General features: G+C 28.2%; 1 protein-coding gene across 15 annotated transcripts in view; it reads right to left on the bottom strand.

The window, feature by feature from the left end:
- Nucleotides 1-2,226: 2,226 nt before the first annotated feature.
- The window catches only part of LOC123302592 (plasma membrane calcium-transporting ATPase 3), a 153,052-nt gene continuing 129,296 nt past the window's right edge, over nt 2,227-25,982 (bottom strand). For 6 of the 15 annotated variants that reach the window (XM_044885586.1, XM_044885593.1, XM_044885590.1 and 3 more), the window contains 4 exons: nt 25,592-25,727; nt 9,118-9,186; nt 5,435-5,482; nt 2,227-2,459 (listed from right to left, as the gene is read on the bottom strand). In XM_044885586.1, coding sequence (XP_044741521.1) covers nt 2,238-2,459; nt 5,435-5,482; nt 9,118-9,186; nt 25,592-25,727 — 475 coding nt within the window. In that variant the 3' untranslated portion in view covers nt 2,227-2,237. Of the gene's footprint in view, nt 2,460-5,434; nt 5,483-9,117; nt 9,187-14,748; nt 15,763-19,658; nt 19,734-25,591; nt 25,728-25,982 lie in introns of those variants that run through there. The other 9 variants (XM_044885594.1, XM_044885595.1, XM_044885596.1 and 6 more) reach the window with 4 other exon arrangements.

Genomic DNA, 25,982 nt, shown 5'->3' with positions numbered 1-25,982 from the left:
AAATTATTTTTTTTTGTGTTTTTTTAATGATTTTTAAATATAATTTTTTTTTTTTTATACATTAGTTAATAACACTTAAAAGCTATGTAGAATTATACCGAGAACGCATGCGAAACTCCTACACACAACTTCGATATCCTTATTTATATATATATCTTTCTCTGTTTTTTTTTTGTTTAAATATAAAGTATTTGGTGTTATTTTTAGTTTTTTATAAATTAATTTAAATTCCGTGGTGGTTTTGACAACAACATGTTTATTTTTTTTGCGCATGCGTGAAATGAAAACCGTCCATACTTCATTTTTAAATCAGTTGTCAAGTGCGCATTATTTTTTTAGGTTATAATATATATATTTTTAACTTTGTTCATAAAAGGTAAAGCTATACAGATAATTAACGATATTTTTTTAAATAGTTTTTTTTTTTTGTTTTTTTATCTATTTACAGTAATTTTTCCAAAAAAACTAAACAACTTAAGAACTAAAACATATATTTTTAAGACATCGAGAAGGCAACTTATTGTTTTGCTTATTGGTGCTTGAATATATTTTGATATTTACTAATTTAGAACATTATTTTCACTTATAGTTTATTTTTACGGCTTTTATTTATTTATTAATATTATTATTATTTTTTTGTTGTTGTTTAGTTTTCTCCGGAAAGTAGATTTTTTTTTTTGTATTTAACAACTTATTTTTTTTTTGGTTTTTTTAAATTTGTTTGGGCAACGCTAACAATTTCTAGAAATACTTTTTTTTTTTTTAGAAAAAAAAACCTTTCTTGAACAGTACATTTGGAGATCTATGTCTTATGTCAAAGTCCAATGTTCCGTTCACTTAAATAACTAATTATTTCCTCTTAAAATAATTTAATTCATAAATCCAAAATTTTTAGCAAAATTTTGCTCCTATGAATTGAATTTTTAATAGAATATATATATATATTTATAATTTTTTTTCATATTTAATAATTTTACATAAGATTGCGCATCTTGTTTCAACGAAAATTGAAATAAAACAATAAATATTTAAAAATAAGTACAGCCGCATTTTGAAAAAGGAGGGTTTTCCGAGGTATTCCACACATAATGCGAGGATAATTAACAAAATCTGTTTACATACAATTTTATTTTTATATACAAATATTTTTTTTTTATTAAACTGTAATTATCCTCGCATTCGGCTATATAGTAATATTTTTTTTATGTCAGTTGGTAGCAATGGAATAAATATATCACGCAGATAAAACGTTTAAAAAAAAATGACGTACGAACGCGATTAATAAATATTGTACGCATCATTACTCAAAAATTTTGATTTATAAAATTTATTATATGATATTTTTTTTAGTAAGTGTGGTTATGTGAATAATTTTCTAGCTATTTTTTACATGACGGGCAAGGGAGGCACAAGAGATTTGTATTTCAAAAACTCAGCGTCCATTTTGTTTTATTTTTTATATAAAGACACCATTGTGGTGTAATATATCAAGTTGGTATACAAAATTTAAATTTTTTTTGTGTACCAACATTAAAAAAAAAAAATAATTAAAAACAATAAATTTTTCTAACAAAATGAATGACGAATTTTTTTTATTTTTATTATTTGTTTTTCTTGCATTGCATTTTTTTAGTGATATTGCAGAACTCTTTTTGTAAATTCCCTTCGATAAACTACCAAAGTTTTTTTGTATAAATTTTACGAACAATTTGTATCACACAGTCACTAATCTATAAAATCACTGCGATAAGTTTCACACTGATGGTTCTTTTTTTCACAGACAACAGATTTGAGACCATTAAACAGTTTCTTTGATGATGAATGGACGAAGATGGACGATTTTGTCGTATATTCCTCTTGGAAATCTACTATGTTGATTGAGCCACTGAGTTGAAAGGGTGCAGCTGACCACCCAGTGACATCTGGTGAATTCTATGTCCGAATGTATTTTTTGTGTCCCTTGTTTGAAGTATTTACAAGTTGTGGAATCTACTCGAGTAATATAGACGACGAAACGACCAATCAAAAAATTATTTACTCCTAAAATTTATTTTACCTGAAATCTTAAAAAGGATTACGACTATTCTTGGGATAAAAAGAAAAATTAGTGTTATGAAGTCCTGTAGTCCTGTTTATCCGTCTGTCTGTGAGTCTGCTGGAGTGTCTGTGTGTGTGTATATATTATTTTTAAAAATTGAATTATGATTTAAAAATTAATGTGTGTTGAAAAAATGTATTTACACGGCCGTCTCCGTGTGACTATGGGAGGATAATCTTTCTACGTCGATTTCTGGGATTGTTAATTCGTCTGGGATGTTATCGGCGTATTCAATGGAAGAAGTTTGTGATAATCGCTTATTAAGTGATGTCTGTTTACGAAGGACTTCGGCTAGAGAGGAGTTGCTGTGTTCGCCGTACCGGGTATCTAGGCCTTGGCGAAAAGCATTTACTACTCGAATCTGAAACGAATCACAGAAAAAAAAACAAAGGAAATTAAAATGAGTGAGAGAGAGTTAGTAGTTAATGAGATAGTAAAAAACACAATGTTTAGATTAAAAAAGAGAAAAAAGGGTAGATTAAAGAAGATTAAAAAAAGTGAGACAGAAAAGTTATATTTTTTAGCTGCACTTTTTTTTCTTGCTTTGTTAATAAAATTTTTATTAAGAATTATTTTTTCTTTTCTTTTTTGGAAATTTTCAATTAGTAAAAATTATACAGGAGATTTTAATCGTAAAATTTCATTTAATTTCTCTGTCGAGCACACGGTAATCCAGAATCTACCTATAAATCTTGTGAGAAAGCTTTCGGAAGGAGCATTTTTCTCCAGAAATGTCCCAAGATGTATTTTCCACTCGAATATTAAATCATGATCTGGTAAATTTTCCAGAAATGACATGATGAACCTCTCGTTTGATTTATCTGCTCTGAAAGTTCTTGCCCACATCTAGATTTCCACAAGATTGACGTACGATTTTGGTCTCTCTATATACCTCACAGAATCTTTACTCTCGGTCAAATTTTTTTGAAAGTTTGGGAAATGTTAGTCCTAGAAAAGTAGAATACAAGTGTCAATGGTTCAAAAACTCAAAAGTTCTTAGTTTTCGAGATAACAAAAACATGGTATTTCTAAAACTAAGGCTTCTATAGTTTGATATCATTGAGTCTTTTGTAGTCCAAGAACAAATATTTCTCAAATTAAAAAGAAATCAGGGACCGAGAAATTTATCTCTATTTTGGATGCATCTATCATTAATCCTTTTCTGAATTCGAAAACAGATTTCAACTTAATACTCGAGTGGAAAATACTTCCTTAAGCATTTTCAAAGAATAATTCTTCTTACGCGAACAGGATTCAGATTCAGGACAACAGTTTGAGTACAAGTTAGAATTCTTCTCTCTTTCTCATTTTTCCTAGAAATAAATGTTATTAAAACAATTATATAGAAAACACCATTTTCTTATTATAAATATTAAACAATGAACATTTAAAAGAAAAAAGCTATCTGTTTCCTTGCCCAAATGAAATAACATAAATAATAAAACACAGAGAAAATGCCCGTCGAAAAAAAATAAATTTTTACGATCAATAAACATAAAAAAATAAATAAATAAATATTATTTATTATATACAAAATTAAAGTATCCATTATTAGAAACAAATTCCATATATAAGATTGCCTATGTTCAGTTTAAAATATCATTTTGTTTTAATTTTTTTGTTTTTAAACTAAACACCCTGTAGTTAAATTAATTAAAACACAACATAACACATTAGCAACAAAAATGGAATCAAATTCACACATTATATACATATATATGTATACAGGGTGTTCTGTGATTGATTGCGCAACTTTCGGTTTCTGAATATGCTGAGAAAAATAAGAAGAAAATGTTCTTAACCAAATTTGGATTTGAGGCCTAATTTAGTAAAGAACATTATCTTCTTTTTTTTTCTCAGCTTATTCAGGAATCGAAAGCTCTGCAGTCTATAATAGAACACTCTGTATAAATAAACACAGGGTGTTAACGATTCACTGTTATATAGCTTGACTTTGAATTCAAAATTCAAGATAAAAGGATAAAACCTTTAGGTATACCTAGAAAAATCCACCGTAAAATAATAGTGACATGTTTCAGTTCCATATGACCATTTTCAAACTGTGAAGATCACTAGATAAGTTCAAAAAAGTATCTAGTACTCTTCAGTGTCTGAAAATGATCATAAAAATCGAAACATGCTACTTATTTGATCAATTATTTCGAAGACAACTCATCCAAGATTCTAAATAACCTTTTTTTCTGCGATTGACAAAAATCAGATAAGTAATTTGATGGTACTATTTGGTGAAACTTTATTTCGTAATTTTTTACATGGACCTCTACATTTTGAAATATTTTTGAATTCTCCAAATTTTTACTTTTTCCGTACAGATAATACCTTATAGTTTTATCATCAAGTTTTTCTTTAATCACAAAATGATTTAAGTTATCGTTTTCGAGGTCTGATATCTCGCAAAATATCCATTTGTGAAGAAAAAGCACTGAAAAACTTAAATTCCACTTTTCTTGTAAAATGAATATTTCGTGAGATGTAAACACTCCCGGAATCGTTAGCTTTCAATTTTTCTTGTAAAATTTAAAGAAATCTGTTGTTTATGGTAAAACGTAAAAGTTTTATGTGCTCAGAAAGAGAGAAATTTAAAAAATGTATCCAAAAATACTTAAAATATATTAGATGTCATTTCAAAGTCGAAAATGTAATAAAATGTCACCAAATAGTGCTCTTGTTGTCAAAAACTTGGCCATATTTTTGTCAATTGCAATGCAAAAAAGTTATTGAATGTTTCAAAGTTTTTGGATGATTCAACAATTGAATTCGTTATTGCACCCTGTACTTTTCATGCAACAAAATTGATTAAAAAAAATTGAGAAATTTAACTAAAATTCATTCAAATATAATAAATCTCCCACTCATCTGTTGTAGTGCATAAATATCTTCATAAATTTTCACTAATTTTATTACTTTTGGAAAAAGAAAACTTAAGAAAAAAGCACATGAAAAATACTTTCATTCATACAATTGAAAATAAATAAAAAATATAAGCGATTGAAGTAGTACTTAAAATATAACCTCTAAAAACATAATAGATTACGATATTTTTTTACAACACCGATTTACACAAATACGCATGCGTAGAGATTCCTATTTCTTATTTTTTCCTTCTTTTTGCACAGTTTTACAAGTAAAAATATTGTGGGAGAATTTAGTTAAATTTTTTTTTGAAATGTTTCTGTTGAGAAAAATATTTTTTTTGAGATAATCTGTTAAAAAAAAAAATCTTTAAAAAATATGAAAAAATGAAAATTAAAAGAAAATAAAAAATAACACATCAAAAAACCATCACTGTCCAAGCAAACAACCTTAACTACGTACCTTTTGATCGCTATTAGTACCAGAGTTTTTTCTTAGTATCTGAAATAACTATAACCTTATATTAACGCCACTACTTTTAAAACAAAGTTGGAAAAATATACATATATTATCCAGTAAAACTAGGATTTTTCTAAGGAAAAATTAAGAACCAAATTGATCTGTATTTGGATGTCCTGGACCTATCCCAAAAAGTCCCCATCTAATTGATTGATTTTGTTTCACAAAATGTAAAAATTTCAACTCGTTATCTCTTTTCACGGACGAACGGACAAACAGACAGGCCGAAATGGACTAGTAAGGTAGTTTTATCACTTTTTTCAAAATTTTGTTTGTACTATCAATATTTCTAAGCGTTAAAAATTGATTGTCCTCAAGAAATTTACAAAAAAATTGTATCCATTTTTATTACCTAAAAAATAAAACTCCTTGGTTTAAATCAAGGGACCTTTCAGGATAAATGGTTTCCATAAGTTCAGCTGGATTCTAATTTTTAATTTCTAGTTTTACTGGATAAATATATCGATGGTCGAAAAAAAAAACTCAAAAACCAAAAAACCAACGAAAAAACAAAACTGAAGACATTAGCGACCACCGTCTTTTTTTAATAATACCATTTTTAAACATATTCGAAAATATACCAATACTTTTTCTATTCATTCTAAGCGTTTCGATTATTACTTTAGACTTCTATCGATAAAACCGCTGATTATTCCCTAAGTTTTGCTATTTTTCATTGAATGTAGAAACTTTGCTTAAAATATTCTTGAATTCTTCGATTCTTGGTCCATTTTGTGAATCCATCCGTGAAATGCTTTGAATTTCCATAAAATTTTGTAGTTTCTTAAAATACATTTCCCCTAACTTCTTTAATTAGCTGATAATTTCGTTGAAAATCCTTGGAATTTCGATGGGAAGTTTCTTAAAACCATCATAAGTGGAGGAAAGAACTTATAAAAGCTACACTGGCGAACATTTATTGATTTGGCAAAAAATTTCCAAACGTTTAAAGCATGGAATTCTGCACAGAAATCACGCAAAGCTCAGACAAAAGCAATATAACGATTTTTTCGCAAAAAAACGAATATGAAGTTCTTCTTATGCTGGACAGATCCCTCCCCTTTGGTTCGAGTTTTAGTGACACCTATCGGTATATTTTCCATTGGGTGTATTCAGGTTACACTTCACGTTTTCACCATCGAGTGCAACGCCACCATTAATGTACTAAAATTGACTTCAATAATTTAAAGTTGATGAACTATTATATCCAGTTCTTAGATCGTGTTCTGAATGCACCCAAAAATTGACAATTCCCAATGTTTAAAAATGATTTTATTAATTAATACAAATATCAAACAAAAACCAAAAAAAAAGAAAAATCAAAAAAAGAAAAGACAAATGTCACTGTCCAATGTGATTTCCGATTGATTTGAAAACATTTTTGGATCACAAAAGTAATGACATTTTGAGCTTGTAAAACTGTACACACATTAAAGCAAGAATTATTTATTGCTTTATTTTGAAAAATTTTTATTAAAGATTTGTTTTAAAAACAAAAGACACAAAAATTACAAAAAATAGAGCAAGGCAATAAAGGCATAGCAACAAGCGATTTATAAAAGTTATTTGTATTTTTTTTTTTTAATATCGTAGAAAAAAAGTAAAGTGCAAAGAGCATATTAATAATCGTATAAATGCGGGCGTTCAGTCTCTAAATCGATCCATTTTTCCAGAATCCATCACTAGTTTTTTTTCCTTGTAGTTACATGCAAAAATGTATTTTTTTTTAGTATGAAAATTCAATGTTATTCGCGATGAATGACTTTAGAATATTTTAAACCATGTTCAAGAAATTTTTTAAAAAACAATGAAAGCGAATTAACAAAAAAATATATTTAGTCCAGTCATTTGGATATGCATATGAGCTTAACAAGCTAAATTTTTGATATAGCGTGGAGGAGTCCTAGAAAAGCTCAGCTTCGAATTATCGATCAAAATTTCCTTGTGGATTTTCCGCTATCTTGAAAAAAGGAATAAGTTCAGTTTTTTCATAATAACTCGGTTCTCCGTTGAGATACAAAAATTTTTATTAAATACTTTTTTGTTGCTTTTCTCACGACTTACAATTAAGGTCCTTTACATTTTTGACCTATCGTCCATCGTTATTGAGATATCGATCGAAAAAATTTCAAATTCGTTTTTTTGTTTTTTTTAGTTGTCTCGAGTCTTTTTAAGCGAGCGTACGCGTTTGGAAATTTGATGAGACCCTCGCGGATTTCTCGAGACAATTGCGACATTGAGAAATTGGACATATGGCTCGCAGGATGTAAATTTTCTGTCAAAGATTCGAAGGCATTGTATAATAGCGACTTTGTTCCTTTTCGCATTCCTTCTTCGGTTAACAAAGACAATGGGAATGGAGCCTTTTCTTATGCCGGAAAATGTTTCAGATCAGTCTCAAAATTTTTCGCTATGCACAACCTTTGGTAATGCAACAATGGATTCATCGGAACTGTTGACTCATTGATTGTAATGCTGGTATTTACTGCCGATAAAGAGAGCACCTTATTCTTCCGTTTGAAGGACATCGACCCGAAATACGCTCCTATGATTCTAGTCATCATTTCGCGACCAATTTCGAAAGCATGATGACAATTATTGTTCTGGTTTGCAATAACTCCTGTGCCGATAGATATCAATTCTTTATTCTCATGGAAAGGGCTAAAACCTGCGAACCAAATGTCGCAATTGTCTCGAGAAATCCTCGAGGGTCTCATCTAATTTTCAAACACGTACGCTCGCTTAAAAAGACTCGAGGCCACTGAAAAAAATAAAAAAACGAATTTGATGTTTTTTCGATCGATATCTAAATAACAATGGACAATAGGTCAAAAATGTAAAGGATCTTAATTGAAGATCGTGAGAAAAACAACAAAAAAGTATCCCAACGGAGAACCGAGTTATTATGAAAAAACTGAATTTAACCCTTTTTTCAAGATGGTGGAAAATCCACAAGGAAATTTCGATCGACAATTCGAAGTTAAAATTTTCTAGGCTTCCTCCATGTAATATCAAAAATTTTGTTTGTTAGGCCCGTTTTTTTCCGACGTAATGACTGGATTAATTTAAAAAAATTATAATCAAAGAAATAAAAATAAAAAATTGGACAACTTTTCTGAGAGAGTTTAATGAAGATATGAAAGATGATTTGAGAGGGGACGATGTTAGAAAGTTGTCCGATTTCAAGAACATGTAAGAATATTCGTCTTCCAAAGAACGTGCAGCCAATGATTGAAAAACAAAAAAAGAATGTACAAAAAAACATTAAAAAAAAAATCAACTCAAAAAAATAAAAAAAATTTTAGCATAAAAAACGGTCGAGCGCGTACAATATTGCTATTTGCAAAATAGTATTTTTTGAATTGTTGTTTCAATAATTTTATATTGCAAAAGCCGAAGATTAGCAAATTGCACAAATATATATTTTGCAATAAATACTCTCATAATAAGTGTTACCACAAAACTATGAAAATAAAACCAAAAAGTTTTTTTGCTAGAAAATCCAAAAATAAATTTTGTATTAATGACAACAGCGAAATTTTTGTGCTAACACATATGACAGTACTCATTCTTAATTTTAAATAGCGGAACAGCAAAGAGCTATAGATTGTTTGAAAGCAGCTTACAGCTTGGTCAGTGGAGCTCTTGCTGTAGGGAACCGGAATCAAACGCTCTTGCAATTCACCACCTATCACCTTCAAGAGAAGTATAAGGGATACTTTAAGACCAGTTCCACAAATGTAGGATTCTCAACTTAAACAAATTCCAACATATCCCAACAAAAAAAAAACATTGATGATTAATATTCCAAAGCATTGACAATCCCAACCCAACACCTCATGTTGTTTGTTTTTGTATTAGTTGAGAATCCTAACGAATAATGTGTAATAGACAAAGACAGTTTACATTAGACAGAATAAACAAGAGACAAAATGTTTGGTTTTTGTAAAAAAGTGGGAATCACGTTGTAAAATATAAAACAAATCAAACGCCTTCGTGTAAGATCAATTTTCTAGAAGAACTTCTATCCAATTGGTCATCCACACTTGCGCTCTTTCAATTATACAGTACACCGTGATGAAAATGCATAAAATATTTGATTTTAGTTAAATAAACTAACTGAAGATGGCTACTCAGCACTCGAAATATTTAAAAGAAGAATCAATTCATAATTATTGAAATAAATATCACGATACTCGAAATATAATTGTATATTATAGAGCAACGCAATCATCGTCAGTAGCTAAATTTATTCATATAACACATTACAAACATTTTATATGAATAAATTTAGCTACTGACGATGATTGCATTGCTCGAAGTCAACAAAAATTTATCCTTATAAGAATCAATTCAACATCACGATGGGCGCCATTTTAAAAGTTAGTTGATTTAACTATTTTTAAAACGAATTAAAAAAATTTCTTTGTTTTTTTTCTTGGCATTTTAAACAGGTGTATAATAAAATAGAATTAAAAAATTTTACTTGGAAAATAAAACAGAACCTAGAAGAAAAAGGAGAACAATAGAAAAAAGTAGAATTTTCTAATAAACAAGTGAGAGAAAGTTATTTAAAAAAATTTTTTTTATATATTAAATAAATATTCCAATTATCATGCAAAAAAATTTCTAATTTTAAAAATAAATCAAACATTGAAAGAAAATTCACTACGGAAAAAACATTTCACCAAAAAAAAATTAAGGAAATTCAAATTTAAATAAAAAAATAAAAGTATACTAAAAAATTTTGTTTTAAAAAACATGTACAGTATGTTTCACTTAAATTACGGTTGTTTACGGAATATTATAAATAATTTTCATGATATAAGTACTATAGATATGTCAATACACGTAGTAAATTTCACTTCGAACAGTCAATGCTTAATATATACATATTTTAGTAAGAATCGAATCCATGACTTCTGACGTTACGGAAATCTTGCTGTATACGAGCGAATTTCACATTGATATTTTCATGTACCTGCAATTTATACTGTTCTAAGTATATGTCAAATTGTAATGTCAGTGACGACAGCCAATCAGCTTCATTCAGGTGATTGGTTGACGTCACTGACATTACAATTAGACAAATACTTAGAACAGTATAAATTGCAGGTAGATGAAAATATCAATGTGCAGTCCGCCACCAAATTAACAACGAGTAACATAACAATTAAAGTAATTACGATGAGCTCATTCATACTGATGATGATTACTTGGTAGTCGAAATACGTATTTATTATACTTTGTAAATATTTTTGTTTAGTTACCATTGACTTTTCTTAAAAGGAGTAAAATTTTTCTCCTCAAAAAACTGATAATGAATTCTAAGTAGATTTTAACGCCAGAAATCATCGATTTGATTCAACCAAGATGTGAATACTTCTTCATATCAGTTCTAAAATGTTTCTTTAATTAATAATCACCTCCGATAATCAAATATGATCTTATAGACAATGCCATACCTATACCCTTATACCATGATTTAAAAAAACTGTCAAACAATATTCGATGATAATTGGAATACGAAAAACAAAACAATTTATGTAAAAGAGAAATTAGCTGGTGTCGTGCTTGAATAAAATTGCGCAATGCTAATAATAATATTATTTGTATAACAAAATTTTTCCAAAATTTTCCAAAGAACACTAAAGAAAAAACAAAAAACCTAAATTGGAAAAATTCGTTTTTCTTTTCAGTGTTCTCTAAAAAAAAATAAAAAAATAAATTACAAACGAAAGATTGTTGTTTGTGTGTGACGAGAGAGAGGGCAAAAGGGGGGTAGTGTAGTTGTCTCATTTATAAAAGAAACAGGTTTTTGTATCGAATCGATTGACGTTTGTCAATCGTTTCGATTTTTTTTTTTGTAAGAGAAAAAATAAGCGTAATAATGAATTAGTTTGTTGAATTTTTTTTCTTTTTATTAGAAATTACCAAGATTATTAACAGAATTAAAACAGATTATCGATTAAAATTTTTTTTTTTTAATTTTTTGTTTTTAAATATCTAACATCACTAATACTCCTAAAAACTATTCAATCTCTAATAATAACTCTAAGAAACATGTTTTTGAAAATTTGTTTTGTTGGTTCACTTTTGAGTTCATTCTTTTCATTTTTTAAATCCTATTTAAAAACGGGAGTTTCGAATAATTATGTACAATTGAGTTTAGTAAACACAAAACCAATACTGGAGTGCATTTAAAAAAGTGTTAAAATTGCGAACTAATTTCCCTTTGATTCGATTTTGGATCAATTTTTTTATAATTCTTCGAATCATATTTTGCAAATATTACAAAAATTATGTAGTCATCGTAAAAATGGTTATTAAAGATAGATCAGATCACAAGTCTTTTCCTAAGAAGCCGAGTTTCTGAGATATGGGAGGTCAAAGTTTAAACAAAAGTAATTTTCCATGTTCAAACTTTTATCCCCCAAATTCCAAAAAACTGAGGTTAGAAACTTTTGAACTACTCACCAAGAACTTAAGATTGTGCGGGGTTCTATTAACTACTACAGACTTACCAACCGGTTTCCATCCGGAAGAGAAACTGGTAAATATCAACGTTGTCTTCACGTCTGACACAAATTAAAACGCAGAGAAAAATATTTACTTTGATTGATTCATTCCAAAACATTGTGGAATGTGGTGAAAATTACCCTTTCAACATTTTCGAAACAATTCAAGAAAAACAGTTTTTTTAAGAATTTATGATATAACTCATAATTTTCAAGATATTTGGTAAAGATAATTTTTTATGTAGAAAAATTAATTCAAAATTGAGTCAAGGAGAAAATTAGTCCGAACAAATTTTTTCTAAATGCATTCTAGTAGAAAGAAATATAAAAAAAAAATAATAAATTATTAAAAATTGTATTTCTAAGTAAATGCATTTATTTTCAAAACATTTTTGAAATCGATGACTTTGTATCACAAGACCAAACCTATTATTTCAGTTTAAGACAATTTTTTTTTTGATTCGTTAATCCTGGAAGACGACATTGTTTTATTTTTGTAAAATTTATTGGTGTTTCTAGGATATAAAAAAATCTATTTGATAACACATAGGATAGATCTGAAATATAGATTGTGTTCCACTAGAGACAAAGTCGATATTTTTTAATATTATTAAGAGTTAAAATCCATTCATACATCATTTGTTGGCGGGGGGAATAGTGGGGATAGATAAATTCAATTAACATTCATTCTCAATAAAATCTATTTTTAATTTTTAAAAATATTTTTCAAATTCCATGCAAAAAAAATATATTCAAAAAATAAAGTTGTTTTTTTTTAGAGGGGAGGTGACTCAAATTTGTTTGAGTCAGTTTTGAAAAAATATTCTTAAAATTAGGCGAAAAAATAAAAGTTATATTTGTAATTAATTAATAATAATACAATCAGAGATGCAAAATTAAAAAAATTTGATGCAATTCAGTCCTGTTTTTTTATAAATATATTAAGATTAAAAAAAAATTTGTTTTTTATGTAAAAAAATATTGAAAATGCAAAATGTATTTTTGTATTTTATATTTGGTAGCCCGTTAAATTTTTTGTTTCAAAAGCGAAAAGCTATTGGTATCGAAAAGCTATTGTGACTATAATAATAAATTCAAGCGAAAAAAATTACTCTAATATGCGCTGATTATAGACTTCTTTTTTTGTTTCAAAAAATTTATTTACAAATTAAAAAGACGCTTAGATTTAGATACAAATCCATGCGCCAAAAAAAAAAAACAAATAAACAGGTATTTACAAATTTTTAAAATATACTCTTTTAAGTCCTAAATTTTCATGCTAAAAAAATACAATAAATTAGTATAGCTTAACAAATTTTGTATGATACAAAATTAGCTTTATACCGTTTTCTTTTGATTATCCCCCTTTGAACTGACTGTAATCCTTTAAAATGGCCTATATACAATTTTTTAAGTCCATACTCGATGATTCAAACTAAAATCGCACTCACGTGTACCGTATAAATCACATTAACTTTACCCCAGTTAAAAACACTGATTCGAAATCGCCACGGAAAAAATATCAAACGATTTTCCTAATATATGTGAAAAACTGTAAAAAGAATCAAGCCTCGATTTCCCTGATTTCCCAATCTTACCCTGAATATAAATACCAAACGATTTTGTTTGATATAATTAGATAAAAACGTAATTAATTTTCGAATAAAATCTTTTTAATTAGAAGCAACAATTAGCACCAAATAGATTTTTGAAAATTGGAAAAGCGTTTCAAAAGAAAACGTTATCATGTTTCGATCATACTTTTTATTTAACAAATGTTTTTTTGTTTTTTTTTTTTATTTTTAAATCTCTACGAACTATGTTAGTGTTTTTTTTTTATTAAATTTTGTTTTTTCAAGTAACGCTTAGTTAACTTAGTATTTAGGTAACGAAAAAAAAAATGGAAAAATGCTATTTAGAAAAAAAAAACTCAAGGCAGCTTAAATTAAATATAGTTAAGTTTTAAATTAAAAAATATAGCCATTCTACAAACTAATTGAAAATCAAACTTTAAAAAAAAAGAATAAAAATTAATAAATAATAAACAAAAAAAATCAAAACAAAAACAAAAAAAAAATTAACGCATTGTACAAGCTAGAAAAATATTTTCTTTTTTTTTAAGTATGAAAAAGGAGTTTTAGGTTGTAAATATTTGCAAAAAAATAATTGATTTTCTTTCACAATACGTTCAAGTATTTCCGACTACGTAAATTTTACACCCCTCATCGCTTTATAAAGGAGTGTTTGTTTTGTTTATTATGGTCGCAAGTCAAAATTTGGGAACCTTGTAAATGGGATCGCGATCAATAAATTTTAATCGCATAAAAGGATACAAAACATCTTTTGTAAATTTAATAATACTTTTTGATCGCAGTCCTTAAACGCAGATTTGAAAACTTGAAGAATAAGGTCGTTTAATGAAGTCAATTTTAGAATGAAAATAACGATGCTGAATTATCCATTTTTGATTCATATTTGAATTTTTGAGAAGTTCGAAAATACAAAATTCTAAATTTTTCGATTTACTTTAAATTGTGTATCTTTAAACTTTAAATGTACATATTTCAAGATTCAATGTTATTCGAAGCAGCTTGTGATCAGTCAAGGTAGTTCAATCTCTCCCGTATATAGATAGGTGTGAATCAATACGGTATCAAATGCTCGAGATCCAATGGATGACAAGCCTCAGTAAGGTTCAAGCACTGGATCCAACGATCACTGTAAGTGCTCTTTAATAGCAGCGTCATTATTTACCTTCTCTAAATTGACTTCAATTTTTTGTTTCAAGTCTGTTAATACGACCGTGTGTTTTAGGTTAGGTTAGACTCGGTTCTTTTACGAGATTAAGATAAAAATGTATGAAATCGCGTGCCCATTTGCTTGGATCCAAAAAGCATTTCCTAACGAGAATTAATTTACTTTAGCGTGTTGTGAAAGACATTGACAGAAATTATAATAGAGGTGGAGAAGATTTTGAGACAGTTCAAAACAGTTTTAACAATAAAAAAGATAACAAAGTAATTTGTAGGAGAAAGAAGAACATACTTAAAAAGCATGTTTGTTTTTTTTTAATGTGTAATTTAAAAATCTTAAGATACCTAGAGCCTAGAAATTAGGTACACAATCACACGATTGATTTATTGATAAGATAAAAAATTGACAGTCCATAATTATTTAGGTTAGAAAAACAATAGAAAATTTCAATTGTGTGATTCGTACTTTTTTTTTTAAAAACAACAATTTATGTGAGCAACTTTTAAGCTGTGATAACTGCTAATTATCTACTTATCTTAGGTCAGGTAATAAGGCATGGGTTGGTGTGGTCAAGATTAAGGAGGGCGGAGGTTCGGTTGGAAAAGAAACGAAGGAAGCTAGAGGATAATGTGATGAATTTATATATAAAAAAAATAACCAGTCGTAATTTTTTTTTTGAAAGTTTTAAATACGAATTTCGTGGACAGGCATTTTAGGTGGATCTGTCGAGGATGGTAAGTTTGTAGTATTTGAATTATTTGTAATCGGATTCGGTTGTATAGAATATGGTGATAGGAGTCGATGATCGTTCTGCGATGTATTTCGCGTTCCACTCGCATTTGTTGTGTCTTCGTCAATATATGTGATGTCAGATAGGGGTCTGGGTGGCCATGGCCCGCCCTGGTGACTCCGTGAACTCCGTAAACTGTGTAAACTATGTATGGAACGACGTTCCTCTAAATCCTCCAGCGTACTCTTGAATGCTTTTATTACTCGCAGCTGCAAACAATTATATATAGGGAATGGTTTGTGATGGTATTTGTGTTTGGTCTATACGGATCCATTTATTTTTTAAGGGCCGGCGTTTTTTTTTTTATGGGTCGTTTTTATTTTTCTATTTTGTGTGGGCGTTTTTTAACTAAAATCTTTCTGTCATTATTATTTTAATAATCTCGAAAATGAGAAACGAATCATCTTGAAAACGAATAAGTGACTAATCGTTCGAGTATTAAATTTCAGATAATTAAAAAAAAAGTTTCAGATAATTATTTGCCCAATTTGTAAAATTTCATATTGGGTTCAATTGGATTGAATTGGAATTCAATCGGAATGAATTGGAAATTGAATCGGAATTAAATCGGACTTTTTATCAGGGCTGAAAGTAGAATAACTTGAAAGCAGTTATGTTAGGAATAATGTAATTTATCGATTCAAATCAAAATTATCTACTCGCTAACGGTTAATTGACAAAAAAAATCCTCGAATTTGTGAATAATGTCAGAAAGATATTGTATGCATTTTGATTCCACTACATGTTAATTAGACAAACAAAAAATATTTTAAGCACTCTAAAAATTATTTCAATTAATGTGAAATCTTAATTAAGGATGTGTGCTGATTAATATAAGTGCATGTAGTGGCATCACTTAAGTGTAAAACAAAAGGGCGTCTAAAAGGGCGGCGGGATTTAAATGGCAGTACGCGTACATAATATTTATATACTTATATAACTAAAAAGCATGCAAATTTTTTACTATTTAGCGCGAGCGTATTTATAATAATGTTGTATATATTGTTGTTTTGTAGTATTTTTAAAAGAAATATTTTTTACAGTGTATTTATTTTTTTTAATAATAAGTAGTAGTCAAAATTACTTCCTACGTAGTTAAATTTCATCTGCTGAATAAATTTTGAATAAACTGTCATTTTTTTTGATTTTTTTTTACTCCTTTTTCAAAAAAAAAATAATAGTAAAATAGAAATTATAAATCAAATTAATAAAATTAAAAAATTGGAAATTAATAATTTTCACAAAAAAATAAAAATATTATATAAAAACGAAAAAATTTTGAGCGCAGATGATTTGACTCGTAAGCAGTTAATAATAAAAATAAAATTTCATGCATGCTCTAAAAACACACACGACAAAAACATCAGTGCCAGTCATATATTTGTTTAGCATTCCAGGTTATTTCAAAAAAAAAATTATGACAAAATAAAATACCTAAAAAGAATTCCCGTTTTATTTTTTTTGGTGGGGATAAAACACATTTATAATTTTGTAAGGGAAAACTTTAACTTTTATTTACAAATCATACCTGTTTATCAAAGATAAATTTATGAGAACTCAAAGTCAGAGTGACGACTGAATTGCTTTTCCAAGTTTTCCAGTTCGTTCGCCACCCCGAAGGTATTTGGAATTAAATTTCAAATCTATTCAAATTCCTTTATCAATGCGTATTTTTCACAACAATATAGTCATTATTAGTATGAATGAACTAATTATAATTCTTCTCCAAAAAGATACGTTACTTTTGTCTAAATTGGTGACCCCGGCGTGTCGTGCTTAGTCTTTAAACTCCGAAAAAAAATTATGTTATCGATATCTTATTCATACTGAAAATGACTATATAGTCGACATTTGTAACGCAAAAATTTAGGAATTGGGACGAATTTGAATTTTCAATACCTACCCTGATTAAAAAATCCGATTAATGGAAAAAAATTTCCAATTCATTCCGATAGCATTCCGATTCAATTAAATAGAACTAATCGGAAATTTCCAATTGGTTACAATTCATGAATGGGATCAAATTGGAAATTTCATATTGAGTCTTATTGGATTGAATTGGTATTCAATCGGATTGAATTGGAAATTTGAATACGAATTCAATCGGACTTTTTTATCAGAGCTGTTTTTTTTTCACGAACCTAAACATCCTAGAAAAATCAAACCTATTCCTTTATGAGACTTTTGGTGTGAAAACCCCAGATGGTTTTTTTAACAATTATCGACGTGAAACTTAGCACCAGTTTATATTCGAATGTCCAAACATTTATTTTTTGTTTTAAACAAGTGCACTACAAACCGATAATACTGTTTTTGAATGCACATAAAATTTGTTGTTTTTTTAAGTGCAAATTTGAAAAACAAAGAGTTGAAAGAAATTTATTTAATAATCGTGTAAATAAACGGAGACACTGTGATTAATTTTTTTGGAGACGACATTTGAATTTATTAGGATCCCTTAAGAAATCTATGTTCGAATTAGGTCTTGTACAAAAAAATAAAGGTATTCAGAGCAATACGAAAATTTTCGGAGTGACAAAATTTAAGATAAGAATGGGTAATTTTTCAATATTCCATTTTCTTTACGAGATATGAAAATTCAAAAATTTTTGTCTCCAAAGATGATTATCTATTTCTGTTTTTCAAAGAAACCTCTATCCGTAGTTTTTGCTTTTTACCAAATTGGTGAAAATATAAAAATGAGTACCAAACCTTCCGATAATTTTTCCCGAAATCTATAGCAAAATCAAATTAACTAATTTAGATGTAGTATCCAAAATAAATCTTAGAAATCAATGATAAAGAGATAAATTTCCTTCCAATGGTTTTCTGTTATTTCCCTTGACTAAACTCTAGTCGAATTAAAGACATGAAAGGAAAAAGTCTTAAATTTTGTCTCTCTAAAAATCGTAATTTACCCAAATAGACCTCAAAAACATTGTTTGTACTATTTTGATCAAAAAAACATTTGAAATACTTTTCGACAAACTCCTTTAACTTGAAAAAATTAAAATAGAACGCATATAAAAAATCGAAATTCAAATATTTTCTCAAAATAAAAAAATTGTTCAAAAAAAAAATATTGTGTTCAGAAAAAAATTGGCTGTGTTGTTTTCAAAGATGAAATTTCAAAAAAAAATCCTGTTTTATGGGGGGTGGTTTTAGGTGGTTGTTGAATTCTCAAATTGCGCATTTTTTTTTGGAGCAATTAAACTTGTAATCGAAGTAATTCCACAGTAGATTAAATATTTTTGAAGTTAAAAAAAATAATATAAAAACTGTTAAGAAGAAAAATTAAATTAAGAGAAAATGTTATATGAGAAAATGAAATATGAAGATAACACACTTGATGAGAAATTTTTGAGATGAAAATGAGATATATGAAGAAGCATTTTGTTTGAAATGACTGAGTGTGAGAGGAGAGGGGACGAAGAACTACAATTTGGCGACATATATTTTTAAATTAAAAACATACAGGAATATTTTCGAGGGTCTCATCCTCGGAAAATATTCACTACTACAGACAATCTAAGTAAAATTAAAAAAAGATTTTTCATAAATCATACAGAAAAAATCACCTACAGATTTGTTTATGCTTTTATGCAAAAAAATCAAAATAAAATAAACTTGATAAAACGGCCCAAAGTTTGTGTACACAGCACGTTTAATGATAATCACAACGCCTAAGGAAGAACTGTCGAAGAACTTTACATTGCAAATAACATAACCTAATAAAACGAAGAAACAATTGACATTTCATAGATTTAACATTCTCTATGAAAAAAAAAAAAACAAAAACAATTTTTGGGCAATATATTTTCTTGTGTACATCAACATTTAGCATATATGGGTTTAAAACATCTACCATCTATTTTTTAGCATAAAATATCGCCCAAAAATATCGAATTTTGTATGCTGTGTACACCCAAATTTTGTAATACACCATAGATTAAGAAATTTTTGTATATTTTGATAACCCATGGTATATGTCAACGTAAAAAAAGCAACGTTTACTTCATAAAAATCAGTCATTAAACGTTCATTTTTGTATTTTGTAAAAAAAAATTAGAGTTTTGTTCAGTGAATTTTTCTAGAAGCTACCTACTTGATCCCACTCCGACTGGTTTCGCTTGCGTGATAACCCCCTCTATACCTCAGTTTCTCTCATTGGTTCGGCAGGCTAACGAAATAATAAGTTAGAAATTTTAGAGATTCTATTAAATAAATAAAAAATACATATTTTTTAAAAAAAACTCAGATTCACAGGTTATTTTTCACAACTTTTTAAATTTTCGCTCTAAATCTGAGTTTGGTATTTTGAACGTTTGAGTACCTAAACCAATTATTTAAAAGGATTTATCCCTACTTGTATTAGTTACGACAATTAAAGCATATGATTCAGTATGATTAGCATTAATGAGATTTTATTATTTCTAAAATATTAGCCCTAATTAAGGTATGAAATTATCCTAAAAAATTACTACGTTTTATTTATAACTTTTATTTAAATAAATTATTTTAATGATCTCGTCCTGAAATCATATTAAAAATCCTTCATTGACAGATAATTGTTTTTGGTCTGCCATATTTACTCCACCATAGAAAACCAATCTGTCTTCGTTAATCATCTTTATGATTAATTATAGATTATCTACGTGACTAATAACGCAATACTAATGCGAAGCTTGTAGTGCTGTAGTTAAGCTACCGCTACCGAACTTACCGAAAATCTTGAAAATTCCACAGAAAAATACTTGAAGCAAATTTTAGTACATTAATAATGGCGTTAGAATATAAGGATTTCCTATAATGGCCGCATTCGGGTCATATAGACAATTTAGAAAATACAATTCTCTATATTTATGGGCCATATTTTTGTACACTCCTTGACAATAGCGCCATTAATGACACACTAAAATAAAACCATAGATCTGACACATCTATGATCTGCATCAGTCTACTTTTATAATTCAAATGTCTTTGTAAGTGATTTTCTTATTTTTACCTCAACGAATATTACTGAGAGGAATAAAAATGGCGACTAGAAACACTTCATTCCAAGAACAGGCGTATTAAATATCAATGAAGGAATTTTAAAAAACATAAATTTTGAGAATTTAGCAACAAAGATTTGATATTGCATAAAAAATTCTCAAAGTTTTTGGAAGATTTCGAACGAATTCCTAATTCGTAGGATGATATTTAATGGATATTCGGTTTGATAATTTATTTTATACAATTTATTTACAAAGTATTTTTAAATTATAAAAAATAAAAATGCAATAGGATTCGTGCAAATTTGATTTGGAAAAAACATACCCGAAAGAAAGCATGCGATTTTTTTTTTTGCATTTAATTTAAAGAGATTAAGATTTTTTTCTTTTAAATTAAAAAACAGAATAAATAAAATAAAATAGAAGAAAATTTCGTTTAGGAAAACTACGTTTTCCATTTCGATATCTACTGAAATAAAATTGTTGGTGTTCTTTTAAAATACGTGGAATATATTTTTTTTTTTCGCTAAAAATTTGTAACAAAATTCAACGTGTGCATTTTAGTGTTACATTTTTGATTTTTAAGTGCACACAAAATTTAAAAGAAAAAAAAAACATTAAATTGGACACTCACACACTAATTTTGGTGGGGGGAGTTCAAAAACTTTTCATATTGTGTTTGTGTAACAATAAGGGTGGGGGCAGGGGGTGGTTCAAGGGGGCTTAAGGTAAATAAATTATGGAGTGATTTTGTACTCACTGGCATAAGGGGCAGGGGGCATTACATAGGGGTTTTGGTTAAAAGGGGACATACAGCCCTAAAAACAACACAGCCAACTATTCGACAACAATCATGCAAATGCCGCAAAAATTAGGACCGGACTCTTTGTATTTTTTTTTTCATTTTAATATAACGAACAAGGGCGGGTTTAGGGGAATTATTAAACCTACTTAATTATTTATTTGCTTTTGGTTTTTTTAATTATTAAACTAAACACTTACCCCTTCTTTGGTTTTTAAGGTAATTAAATGTTTTTTTTTTTAAATCATGCGATCTACAATTAGCATTTGTTAAAACTAAGGTATCTAAAAATGTGATTTTTGTTTTTTTAATGCTTATCTCTACGAATATTCTGTAATTTTACAGCAAATAGTTATTTGGCGCAGCCGGTAGGTAAGCTGATTAACACTGATCTATATTACAAAGATTTGTACGAAAAAGGCGTATATTGTGGACCTGACAACCTCCTAATTAACTTAAATCAAAGTGTGAAATGACGAAATTTTAACGAAACCTTAATTTTTTTAATAAAATTTTCGCAGAACGTTTGAAATTTCAACATTTCACATTTTTTTAATTTAAATGAATTACTTGGCCCATAACCTGTTGGACTATAACTTTTCTCGGCCCATAACCTGTTGGACTATAATTTTGGATAGCATATTTAAAACAAATATCACAATTTTAAAATTAATGCATTATTTAAATGAAAATACATTCCTCTAAATTTGATTTTTAAGAGAAATTAACCTAAAAAAATTTGTTTACTTATTAAATAAAATACTTTCTTCCAATTGTTGAGTAAGATATTATAGATTTTTTTAAACTGTGAAAATACTGAAATTAATGTTGAAATATATATATTTATTTGAAACTAAAAAACTATAAAAAACAATTGTTCTTGTTTTTTACAACTAAAATTATAGAGAAATAATGTTAAGAGAGTGAACCAACCAAAATTATTTAAAAAAAATTGTTTAAAAATATAATTTTTTTAATAAAACAAAATGGCGGTTTGTAGTGCACCTATAAATTATAAAATAATGTAGATTCCTTATGAAAATTAATATAGAAATAAAATTGATATTCAAACTGTAAAAAGGTTAGATTAAGGGTCTTAGGTTTCATAATCAATTTTAAGAACTTATTTAGGGGATTGGGGAGTATTGATGCTAATATTTTTTACCTATATTACACTAACTTTAAACGACAAAGCTAAAATACATTATATTAAAATAAGGATCAGTTGGACAAAAAATGGCGTCTGTGTTTAATTTAAGATCGAAAAACTTCATTTAGTTGTTTTTAACGTCTCTTCAGAGTGGCAACCTAATATGAAACGAGATTGATTTATTGAAAATATCTCAAGTTTAGAGACCTGAATGCTTTTTTGAGTTTCTCGTATTTTAGAGATCGAAAATTTACTTTTAGGCTTTAATAGTATACGATTTTATCGAAATCAGGAATAGCGAATAATTTTTTGTATCCGTATCCCCGTCATTAAATGAACTTGACTTTCATGTTTATTGCCCTGATAAAAAAATTCGATTCATGAATCGGCAATTTCCAATTCAACCAATCGAAATGAATAGAGTTCAATTGGAGAAAATTTCCAATTCATTCCGATTGAATTTCGATTCAACCCAATAAGTACTAATTGGAAATTTCCAATTGGTTCCAATTCATGAATGGGATCGAATTGAAAATTTCATATTATGTTCTATTAGATTTAATCGGAATTCAATTGGAATGAATTGGAAATTTGAATCGGGCTTTTTTATCAGGGTGGGTATATACGTTGTCGCAAAACGTGATTAATGATTGGTTTCCAATAAATTGTCTGTGGAATCCCAATAAACCAATCGCGTTCTACTTTAATATGCTTCGTTCAGCAACCAAAAGAAATATTTTCACCTTAAATTAAACTTGAACGCAATTTTTTGTTCGCCTACTATGAATTTTATTAAAAAAGGTCAATCAAATCGTTTCGTTTCAAGGGGGGGTCACTACGAAAATAAAATGTTCGTTATATTGAAATGATATAGAACATTCATTTGCTAAAAGAACATTGAAACATATATATAAAAACTCCTAGAAAACAAAGAAAAATCATAATTGGAATTCATTCGAAAAATTTGGGTCGTTTAAAATTTGTGCTATTTTTCCGTAGTATTTTTAAATTTTTCTTAAATACATTTAACATCTAAATTTGTTCATTTTTTTTTTTTTGTTTGAGGGGCAGGGGAGGTAATTTTAAGTGTATTAAAAAATAAACTCGTGTTTTTTTCTAACTAACAAAACACTATTTAATAAAAATTTCGAAACCTATATATTTCTACCAATTCGAATTAAACTAAACTAAAATGTTTCAAAAAATTTTTAATTAAAAGAGAGCTAAGTATAGCACAATTAAAAAAATATGAACAACCATTAATTAAAAAATCAAGCACTCTACACATTGAAAAAGCGGGGACGAAACGTTTTTTTTTTTTAAATTGTTGTATCAAAAATTTTGATCATGTAAAAATCTAATTTGTTTGTTTGTAAAAAATTAAAATTAAATAAAAAAATAAAATTAAAAAAAAAAAAGTAACTATTTCAATTTTTCAGTCAGTAAAAATAATGAAAAAACTTTCTAATTTTCACATGCCATTTTTCAAAAAAAAAACATTTACTTTTTTTTGTATTTAAAATCATCTAAATTGTTTATTTTTTACGGGTTTCTTGTAATTAAATTTGTTTTTTTAAATACCTAAAATCTAACCTCTAAATTATTTTGACACAATGTTTGAAATTATACGTTTACGGACTTCAAATTTGACGCACGTAAAAAATCATTAACATGTGATTTAATCACAGACATATATATTATAGATTGACATTGCCATTACCAGAAAATGATACGACAGTGAAGGCTCCCATATATTAGGTCTGTTATTATGTGGTCTATAACATATATTAAGTCTGTGGAATTAACCTTACACGCAGTTACTTATTAATAATCGTTATTAATATTTACTGGTCATTTTTCGAGCCTTCTTAGTTACATAATCATTTTCTCGGAGGAATTTCTGATTCGACCTGAATACTTCGCCGATCGAAGACTTCTGTATTTGTACAACTAGGAAAAATTTAATAGTTTTTCCTGGCATTCTACCTGCGTGTTTTGTTCATAGAGATAAGTGAGAGTGTCCGCAGGTAAGAGAGAGAACACTGCCGAGCTACCATGACGTCACCATAGACGAAATGATACGATAACTCGGTAGCATTCTCTCTCTCTCTCTCTCTCTCTCTCTCTTGCCGACGGGCACTCTCACTGTTCTCTCGCACACTCTATACATAATATCTCTATGGTTTTGCTTCTGAAACTCTACAGGCCAGGACTTTTTAGTTTTTTCTGGTTAGAAGAGTCCGTACTTCAATTCTTTTCACTTGGACTGAGAATGTAGGTCATTGAAGTAATCTTACCCAAAATAACAACACCTCACAATGGGTAGAATCCCCTAAAGAGATCGATCTTTAGCTCTCCCCTCTAAAAAAGTCGAAGACATCGAAACAATCGACGAATTTACGTATGAAAGAGATTATTACGCGTACCCGATGCCGAAAGACTCGAATTATAATGGAATACTCGCAGAGCCAAAATTACAAAATTTAATGAAAAACAAAAACAATGGAGATCCAACAACGACTTCTTTGCCTGGCTTTGAGCTCCCCTCCACTATTAGGCAATAGAAATTATTTGCATCTTAAATGACAGGTATATATTAATAACGATTGATATTCGAAATGCGTGACTTGAATTTCGAAAAGTTTCAAACATGATGTCAAAATATTCTAAACTAGAAATAAAAAATTTGTTTGATCTAAAAATGGTAAATATGTAAAACTAATTCGAAGATGAAAATGATTATCTGTTTTTTTTTTTATAAAAAAATTTTTAATTTTCGGAATGAAACAAACTGAATGTTTTTTTTTTTTTTTTGGTAACTAAATTGTTATTCGAAATAAAATATAACTGATAAAATGAACCTGTTATCACCTGATCTTTGGGTACTATGATTTTGGGCCATACATTTTTGTATTCTGATATCTAAAATTAGCTTTGGCACATTAAATATTTAAGACTGTCTTATATCCTATTTTTTAAAATATACCGAGTGTTTACTGAATATTACAACTTGGAAAATCGGTAAATAATCGGTATAGATTCATAAATAAATTTGAGATCATATTCGGAATGATTGTTTAAACAGCACTTACCTGAGTTTGGAGTCGAGTAAGACCACGAATCCAAAGAATTTGTCCAGCCCGAGGTTTCTTTTCAGAATCGACATCGAATTTCTCATCACCGAGATTAATTGCTTCTGTATATTCCTCTGGATGACCTCGTCCCCATCTAAATATATCATTTGTCAATGTGGTATATTTGTCAAAATGGGACCAAGTTCAAGAAACAAAATAAATCAACCAAAAAAAGCAAAATTTTTTGTGGAAAAACAAATAAGCTGTTTTGTTTGAATTCAAATTAAAAACTTTCCGACATTTTGTGGGCATGAAAAACACAATTTTACATAGGAACATTACAAAGTTTCGCTACTACATTCAGCTACATAATAAAGGGATTTTTTGGAAAGCAAGCGGTTTTGTTCAG

The sequence above is a fragment of the Chrysoperla carnea genome, chromosome X, assembly GCF_905475395.1.
Source record: "Chrysoperla carnea chromosome X, inChrCarn1.1, whole genome shotgun sequence".
NCBI lineage: Eukaryota > Metazoa > Arthropoda > Insecta > Neuroptera > Chrysopidae > Chrysoperla > Chrysoperla carnea.
The sequence above is the reverse complement of the archived record's forward strand: the minus strand, read 5'-3'. Positions and strand labels throughout refer to the sequence as shown.